This window comes from Megachile rotundata, chromosome 10 (assembly GCF_050947335.1).
Source record: "Megachile rotundata isolate GNS110a chromosome 10, iyMegRotu1, whole genome shotgun sequence".
NCBI classification, from domain to species: Eukaryota; Metazoa; Arthropoda; class Insecta; order Hymenoptera; family Megachilidae; genus Megachile; species Megachile rotundata.
Window position 1 is genome coordinate 15,058,287 of NC_134992.1, and position 9,859 is coordinate 15,068,145.

Consider the following 9,859-nt stretch of genomic DNA (forward strand, 5'->3'; position numbering starts at 1 on the left):
TTCGATGCAGATTCGAAATCGATTCATATATATTTATTATGTGCATTTTAGAAAAGTGCGATTCGTATAATAATTTTTAAAAAATAGTAACGTTGCATAATTAATCAAAATAAAATATCGTTTCTTTGAAGTTAAAGAAAATATTAAAGAAAAAAAGATGCTATTCGGACATATAACTGTACATATACGTTACCTTACTTCCTCAAAAATATTTACATGAACTGAATGTATAAGTGGATAAAAAATAAAAATAACATAACTTGGTTAGATTTCTAATCAAGCACGATAGAAATGAAGAACAAAACTGCGCTGATAGTGAAAAAAGTGAAAGGACATTGAGAAGCATTAATATTCGTGCGCCTTTCTTCAAAGTCAGCTGATTTCAGTCAATGACAGTCAATGAGGGACCAGTGTTTCCTTTCACAGTGTTTATCCACTGGTCAGATTTTCGTATCTGTGTGCGATGCATGTGTGCATGTGTGCGTAGTGCACGCAAAGAAAAACATTACGCAGCTAGAACCCCGTTACGTTCGAATCATTGTACATATTATGTTAAAGATCATTGTACCAGAGTGGACACGTGTTAGAAATATGAAATTCACGTAGATAAATTGTTTTGTTTGTATTTTGCTCGAATAACAGGCCTAATATCGAACATATGACGAGAAATACACTGAAAAATCCCATGTCTATCTTAGACTAGATTGTCAAACGTGGGAAGAAAATGTCTTGGTTGGGATGCTTTCCCTGGTCTCAAGGGATAAAGAAAAGAGCCTGCAGATATCTGCTGCAAAGATATCTTGGCCAATTTTTGGAGGAAAAGCTGACATTAGACCAGCTCACCGTAGATCTTTACAATGGAACTGGTCGTGTAACCAATGTCAGCCTTGATGTACAGGTACTGTCATTTTCTTTGTTTCAAATCTCTTTGTTTGCCTTGAAAGAAAAATGTTAAATGTAAACCAAGTATTTTGAGCAACGTGTATTTCATGTTTTATTTTTATTATATTGAATATCATCTCTACAATGAGTAAAACACAAAGAAATAATAGTTCATTAAAATTTAATGATTAATTATATATAAATTTTGTGACAGGCATTAAATGAGATGGGAGAACAGCAACATTTGCCATTAGAATTTGTTGATGGTTTTGTGGCAGAAATGTCTGTTAGCATACCATGGTCAGCTTTGCTTAGCGAAGCTAGTTTTGTGGAAGTGACTGGTCTTAGATTGACGGTTCAACCTAGACAAAGAGCCGAAACAGGAACTTCGATGTTTGAATCTATGTGGAGTTCAATGACATCCAGTATGCAACTTGCGCAAGAATGCTTGCAGGAAGATGCAAATAATGCTGGGAATTCACAACCTTTGGAAGGAGTAGAGTTATTTGCACAAACAATAGATTCAAGTAAGAATTCTCAGACAATACATTGAAGCTTAAAATATATTGATAAAATTGATGGAATATATAGTCATGTTTTTATGTCAGTTTTATGTAGGGTCAAAGTGAGATTTATAGATACTGTGATACGTTTGGAACATGTACCACTTGATTCCTCAACAGGAGTTGCAATAGAAATGTGTATAAAAAATCTTGAATATTCTGATGAAGCAGGCTTGGATCCAAGTAATACTTCATTAGATCCTAGTCAATCAACAAAAGGATATATTATATCGGCGTTTACAACAAAACGGTTTTATTTGGAAGGAGTGACTTTTCATACAGATGAATTTCCTTCTCATGCAAGAACTTTTTCTAGAAGTATTATTACAACAAGTAGAGGTTCAACGCCAGATTCCAAAGTAAGTTTTTATATTTAGTATAAATAATATAAAAAGGAATACAAGAAGAATTATATAACATTGTTCTGCTGTAGAATTCAGATGGCCAATTTTCTTCTGCTCAAATCTCTCCCAATCAAAATATGCAAACTCCTCCAGAAGGAAATTTTATTAATAACATAAGTGAATCAAAACCTATAATGTTTGCTAACTTAGCAGGCAGACAAGAAATAAGATTAAAGCTGAAACAAGGAGAAGGTGTTTCAGGGCCAAAGGTAAAAGTTAATTAAAATTAAAATATATGTATATTTTTTTGAAATGAAAAAACATTTATAAAACATTTGGCACAAAGTAAAGGAGAACTAATTACTTCAGGTAGAATTAGAAGTAACATTGGGATCTTTTACTTCGTTTCTAAGCCCGCGACAGGTGCACGTTTTATTGGAACTGGGACATGGACTTGCATCTCCGGACTTGGAGGATGTTAGTAATGTTGCACCAAGAACTTGTACCGAAAAACCTATGGCTGGTAGTGACTTCAATCGCGTAGAACGAGAACTTATTCACCAAATACATCCAAACCAAGGATTACGTATTATGGTAATAAAAGATAAATGTAACAAATTAATTATTTTAAATTACATGTAAATTTTTATCAATTTTGAATACTACTGTTACAGGATTTAAGGCATACACAAGGTTGGTCTACAGCATCTTTGGATGAATCTGATAATGAAGATGAATTTTTGCCAATGCGATTACCAGGATCTACATCAATGAGTGATTCTGTCACAAGCAATAATGTTAACATGGATGGAAGCATATCAAGTAGTAGCATTAGTTTAAAAAGTTCTTCAACAAATTTACCACAACAAAAACATAGACACAGTGTGGATAACAGTCCTTCTACGGAAACGTCTCATTTTCATGTGAGAGTATCTTCCATAGCTGTAGTTCTGTTACACGAAGATATATTAACTACTTGTGTGGAAGGGAGCGGCTTAACGTGCTCTAGTATACAGCAAATGAAGAATTCAGCAGATGATTTTTTCAAACAGCTAGGAATGTTTGCAGTTGGAGGATATGGAAATAAAGATTTTGATAAAGCATCTAAGATACTCTTAGATGCTTGTCATTTAAGTCATATTAGGCTACTCGCTGCACCGCTTGTGATTGAAGGAACAGAAAGAACTACCACAATATGTTCTTATCTGTCTGGAACGTTAACTTTAGCTAGTCTAGAAATTGTAGAATGTTTGATCGATTCAAACAATACTTGTACAAATGAAACTCCACCGACGGAATATGTAGAATTACTTACCTTTGTTAAAGAAAGTTCGACAAATTTTGGTTTTACTAACAAAACAGATTTTAAAATGAAATTTAAATATGTGGTAAATATTGAAAAACCGCATCCTTGGGTGCTGCAATGTGATCATCCGCGTACAAATATTGAGTAAGTACACATACATTTATCTTTTGCATACATGCATATCAATGTAAAGAACTGTTGCTAATCACTTCTATATTTTAGTATTGATATGGAGCCGTGTAAAACTGAAATAGATATAACTATTGTAGATAGAATATGTGCTTTACTTAATCCACAACCTATCTGCGTTTGCAATCCAACATCTAAGAATAGAAATCTTGTAAGTTATAAATTTCTCTTTACATAGTATCTAATTACAATAAACGAATTTTCTTTTATCTTATGATACGATTTCCAGAATCAACAGACATTATTTTGTCAAGCTGTGGAAAGTCCAACTATGTCAGACTCTGCAGTTACTATAAATGTATCTTCATCGCAATGTACGATAAAATTAAGGTAATGTATATTCAGGACGTTAAAGGAAAAACATTTGGAAGTCTTGAACTCTTTTTACTTGACAATATGGAAATAGAGAAACTATTCATATCACAATATATTTAATGGACCATAATTTAAAAATAGGTTTCCAATACCAGATTTAAGACCGCTTCACGACATGAATCGAGCTCCATGGTGGAAAAGATCAGTAAGAACAGATTACATGATTTTGAAATTGACAGATGCACAAATTCGTTCTACCGCGAGAACAGTTTCTCACACCGTGACTAAACATGAAATTCAGTTCCGGAAGATGTTATTATCTTATGCAGAAACAGAAACGGATTCACCCATAAATATAGGAGAAGTTACTACTGACGAGAAGAATAATGCATCATATCAACAAAACGAAGGATTTGGTTGGGCTAGAGTAGTTATTACAATTTATTCGCAACGCTTGAGCGGCCAGTTAGAAGATAGTTCGGAAGAAGATCCTGACTCAAGTTTGGATGAAACTTTGGAAAATGCGCCTAAACACCAACCATCGCCATTCAGCTCGAAACGTGTTATTCATGAGTCTGATACACCTCATTCCAAACCTTACGTGCCAGGCGATAAAGATGATTCAGAACAAAGGTTTGTTCGATGTTTGTTTGCTTTTGTTAATTGGCAACATAATATTTAATTTTATTATTCTAATAGGGAGGGTGAAGAATTAATTATACCAGGAAGTCGAGACGAAATGATAGAGTTTATGGATGACGGCTTCCGTAGTTCCAGAATTCAATTAGAAATCAACTTTCCATGTGTTTCCGTCCAAATACCATCTAAACATCTTTATGAATTACTGTATAACAGGTTTAATACTGATCTTTTTTTATGGGAACCCTCAGCACCAAGACCAAAGTATACTACGCACATGGAAAGTCACATAGGTATCGATTTGGCGTCAACATTATTACAAGAGTCTGTATATCCTAGGTAAGCAATATTTAACAAATATTATAGAACTATTCGTGTTAAATAAAATTGATACATTTTTAGATTTAGTACATGTAAAAGCGGAATACAGTATGACTCTGATTCAGACTCGGACGAAGAGGGCATATTTCATTCAGCAGCTGATAAAAGTTACAAACAACGTCAGAATAAAATATCTAGAAATGGTCAGAGTAAATTAGCGTTGTATTTGAATATAGGTGAAGGTGTTCTCTGCATGTATACTCCTGTTCGTGATTCAATGCGTAATGTTATTCCTGGACAACAAGGGGAGTTGATAATTTCACTATACGATACAACAATATTTTCGGTATCTTCGTACAGAGGAAATTCGAATCTGGGTTACGTATGCGCTATGATTAAATATATGTATTTGGATCATTGCGGACTAATGACAGCTCCTTCGCAACCACCTTTGCTGAGATCTGTCAACAGCGTCAAGCCACCGCATTGTTTAGATGTTATATATAAAAGCGCACTGGAAACAAATGCGACGGGATCAGATAACAATAACGAAGACATGGTGATGCTTGCTATAAGAATACAAGCTTCTCATCAGACTCATCGTATAAAGACTTTCAGGGTAGCGGTAGGCATAACGAATGCTACGCTGAGACATAGAATGTGCACTACTGGTACATCATGGTTCACGCAGTTAACTGACTGCTTGGATGTAGCTGATCATCCTGTTGCGGGCTACTCTCCGCCAGGAATATTAACAGAGTTACATTTACATCTTTGGGACTGCGCTGTTGATTATAGACCACTTCATTTACCCTTGAGATCAATGGTTACTCTTGGAAACTTTAGCGTGTCCAGCAACATTGCCGCACAAACAAATACTTCAACTTTACGTTTTATAGCGGAAGATATTGCCTTATTCATATCTAATAAATTGGGGAAATACGTAAATCTAAAACAAGATTACGTGTGCGTAATGGATGTAGGATTGTTTGAATTATCATTAAGGCTGAATGATAAAATGTGCGGTGGTGCACCCAGAGTTGATTTGAGAGCCAGCAATAATGTTCTGCATGTTCGAACGTGTTCAGATTCCGGTCGTGCTCTTATTCAGTTGCTAACATACTTTGCGAACGACGGAGACTTGATACCGAATACAGAAAATACTGAGAGTACGTGCACCGTACCAAGTTCTGGGGATGAAGAAAGTCTGCTTCGAGATGAGAGTATTAATACCTTAAGCAAGAGTCAAGTTGAACGTGTAAATACTTTGATGGAGGACGCGATGGAAGAAACTGTGAAAGGTAGCATTTAAATAACACGATGAAACACTAAAGTAATTAAGTAGCTAATTAATAATAATTTTGTTAAAGGAACATCTTCGAACGTAGACGGTAATACAGTGTCAACTGAGAATCAGGTGGAAGTATTTTTCTTCCCCGATGAATCACATCCTGCATCGCAGGCAGTACCTGAAATGTGTAAAAGTCCTGACCAATGTGCCAAGCCGCAGTGTAATATAGAAATTGAGGATCCTAACGAAGATTTTTGTATATTAGGAGAAGAAGCTGGTACAGGAATCATGCCTAGACACGGAGTACCAGAAGTTCGTTGGCTTTGTCAAGAATCATTAAAGATAATTGATAATCATTTCGCGGTCCCGCTCGGTAAAACTGATTTACTTAAAGCACCACGACATTTCCCGGCTCCAATTTTAAGATACACCCTTTGCGAGATGACACTGATTTGGCACATGTATGGAGGGAAAGATTTTGAAAAACCTTCGCAGTCAGCAGTGAAAAAACAAGTTATTATCAATGATAACGCATTTCGATCTAACACAGCGTACCAAGAAAAGTGTGTATGTTACATTACATAGAGCAGGTATGACCTAGTGGTACAGGCTGACTGATGTCGGGTAAACCGATCATCTAATAGTCAGCGGAGAGGCACTCGGTCATGCTTGATATAAAATAACTAAACGTCCCACTGTATTACATATATTTTATATCCATAGGAATAGATTACCATGGTGCGACGGAGTAACTTTCAACAAATCCAATCCGAACGAAGTACATTTTGAAAGTGTACCAAATTCGCCCCGTGGAAAATGTAAAGAAAGTACCAAGTGGCAAGTATTGGGAGGTCCCGGTCGCCGACACGACGTTCTAATGGAACTTCAGCTAAATAAAGTACGCTTTCAACATGAAGTTTATCCAGAAAACACCGCGGAAGCCGCAAGACAAATATTACTAGTAAGCGAGATAGAAATTAGAGACAGATTGGCATCCTCGCACATCAACAAATTCTTATACCAGTACAGTAGTGAAGCGAGACCTAAACAGTCTCATGCGAATATGTTTGCCATGAAAGCAGTTCACGTGAGACCCGATCCAAGATTAAGTGCTCAAGAATGTTGTTTAAAGCTCAGCCTACTGCCTTTGCGTCTAAATATTGATCAAGACAGCCTATTGTTCTTGATAGAATTTTTCAACGAATTGAGTGGTGGTTCGAAGCAAACTCAAGAGAATTCTAGTACACCTAACAATCCTCAGTCGTCCCCGGTGTCCAAGCAAGGAACACCAACGCATCATCCACCTGTTATGAGTGTGAACGATTCCGCGCCTAATGCTTCAACGCCAACGAATACTTCGCAGAACGATAATATAGATCCAAATTTGTTAATACTTCTAGAAGACGAGCTAATGATTAAAGAGAGTAAAGTGAAGACAAAACCGACGTACGAGATCCACGAGGATTGTCAACCAATATATTTTAGGTAAGCATATAGTTATAAAAATAGCCCAAAGTATAATCACTCGACTAAAATTACATAAAATTATTTTATAATTTCAGAAGTGTGATATTTTCCCCCGAAGTCCTTGTTAGGTTAGATTACCATGGAAAACGTGTAGACCTTACTCATGGGCCGTTAGCAGGCCTTCTAATGGGTCTAGCGCAATTGAACTGTTCCGAACTAAGACTGAAAAGGTTAACGCATCGACATGGACTTCTGGGATTCGATAAGCTCATCACGTTTTTACTTTCCGAATGGTTGCAAGATATAAAAAAAAATCAGCTTCCAAGTTTGCTTGGCGGCGTAGGCCCGATGCATTCATTGGTGCAATTGTGTAAGTATACATTTCATACCAATTACTTGAACCTATTACATTTACGTATTCATTTTTCATTTCAGTCCAAGGGATACGAGACTTATTTTGGTTACCCATTGAACAGTATCAAAAAGACGGTAGAATCATTAGAGGTTTGCAACGGGGCGCAAATAGCTTTACGACATCCACTGTAATGGCAGCACTAGAATTAACATCTAGATTAATACACGCTATACAAAGTACTGCTGAAACTGCTTATGACATGGTCAGCCCTGGACCCAGTGTAAGACACAAAAGCAAAGGACAGAAGGGGCGACGGAAACGATATAATCAGCCATTGGATATTCGAGAGGGAATGGCTAATGCTTATTTGTTAGTGAAAGAGGTGGGTGAAATATTTGCTGCATGATGTTAATTTAGCAAGAGAGTATATTGAAAAATACATGTACAGTAAGTTTATAATGTCTAATTAATACAAACAATTGTCTAGGGTTTGGGTGAAACCGCGAATCAGTTGGTCCGGGTAGCTAGCGAAGAGCACGAACAAAAAGGAGTCTCTGGTGCTGTAGGAGGTGTATTGAGGCAAATACCACCGACAGTTGTGAAGCCTATTATTTTGGCTACAGAGGCGACTAATAACGTTTTGGGTGGTATGCAGTCGCAATTGGTTCCTGATGCCAGACGAGAAGCGGCTCAAAAATGGCGGCAAGATTCAAACGATGCGAATTGAAGTTTTTTTTAAGTAATTGTTGATATTCAAATCGACCCTCGCGTGTAATATATATAAAACCATGACGTGAAATTGAAGAGAGGAAAGACCAGTGAAATTTTTCAGTAAACGTAAGGAGTTCACGTGGAAGAGGAAAAATCAAACGACTTGAAGACGCGTAAATGAAATTACGACAGATTTTAGACCTAATCGCATAAATTTTATGAATAAAAAGAACGCAATCATTTCTAAACGACATAACACATTCGCATAATTATATCTTTCAGTTCCATTGGTTTTGTTACATATTACAAAGGAATCAATTCGATTTGTTATATTTATAGTTTATAAATAAAATATATATACAAGGTGTCCCAGCTAAAGCGTGTAACCTCGAGACTACAGGCTCTCCATAGCAAAAGAAATCGAAAAGTCCACTTTGTAATCCGCAGCCTCGTTGCTTAGATATGCACGATTGAAAATATTCCATATGTGTGCGTGAACGTCTGTATACGTGCTGTCTTATTCTAATACAAATCAACCACAGATAACTAACGATACATTGTATGCGATTAGAGCAGCGCGTATATAAATATGCACTCACACATCAGTACCCAATTTGCAATCGATTATATCTCGAGAACGAGGCTGCAAATTACAAAATGCTAAAGGACTTTTTGATTTTGTTTGCTCTGGAGAATCTACAGTTTGGAGGTCGCACGCTTCAGCTGCGACAATCTGTATATACCAACGTGAAACGTCGTTATTAAAGCTTGTATGTATTTTCGTTCTAATAATACGTATGTTTTATACCAATGACATGTATGTGACGAGTTTTTATTAATAAAATCATAACGCTTAACATTGCATGCTGCTTTATGCACAAGTTACAGTTAAATCGTTCGAATTTTTTGTACAGGTGACGAGCATTACTTTCAACGCGAACGAGGTATATTCCACTTTATTTATTATTTAACCAAATTGTATGCACATTTTTTTTATTTCCATCAGCGTAACTTTCTTCGTAAGTAATTGATTACAGAATTTCGAGAAGTTAACTGTATTAATTCGATGAAATAAAGCTCATAAAAAGTATAAACAAGTTAACTGACTAATAAAAACCGTGATAATAATCAACATTAATAATTAATAAATCACGTTATCTGAAAACGTGCCGGATGCATTCACGTATCTTTCGTGTGTCAGTGACACTGAAATAGGTTGGTAATACAGAAAACTTTTGATGTCAGCAAAGAAGAAACCTATACGATATTTATTTTTTATATAAAATTAAAAAAAGAAACATGGAATAATAGCGCCTGTACAGTATTTCTAACGCGTTAAAATAATTATTTCATAACCGCATAATCTTTTATCCTCATACTGTATAAATTAAATGTAACAGTTTACAGGTTATTACATCGAAAAGCAGACTGCGTAATGGAACAATTTAGTTATAAAAAACTGTAAATAGTTCATTC

General features: G+C 35.9%; 1 protein-coding gene across 1 annotated transcript; it reads left to right on the top strand.

Moving 5' to 3' along the window:
• The first annotated feature begins 197 nt into the window (after positions 1 to 197).
• Positions 198 to 9,245, top strand: Atg2 (Autophagy-related 2). Its single transcript, XM_012283751.2, has 16 exons — positions 198 to 898; positions 1,097 to 1,409; positions 1,491 to 1,804; positions 1,879 to 2,058; positions 2,159 to 2,383; positions 2,464 to 3,239; positions 3,318 to 3,435; positions 3,514 to 3,614; positions 3,741 to 4,232; positions 4,299 to 4,577; positions 4,641 to 5,860; positions 5,930 to 6,413; positions 6,574 to 7,335; positions 7,413 to 7,687; positions 7,753 to 8,054; positions 8,160 to 9,245. The coding sequence occupies exons 1-16, from the start codon at positions 725 to 727 to the stop codon at positions 8,397 to 8,399; spliced, it is 6,255 nt and encodes a 2,084-aa protein (XP_012139141.1). The 5' UTR covers positions 198 to 724; the 3' UTR covers positions 8,400 to 9,245.
• Positions 9,246 to 9,859: the final 614 nt, after the last annotated feature.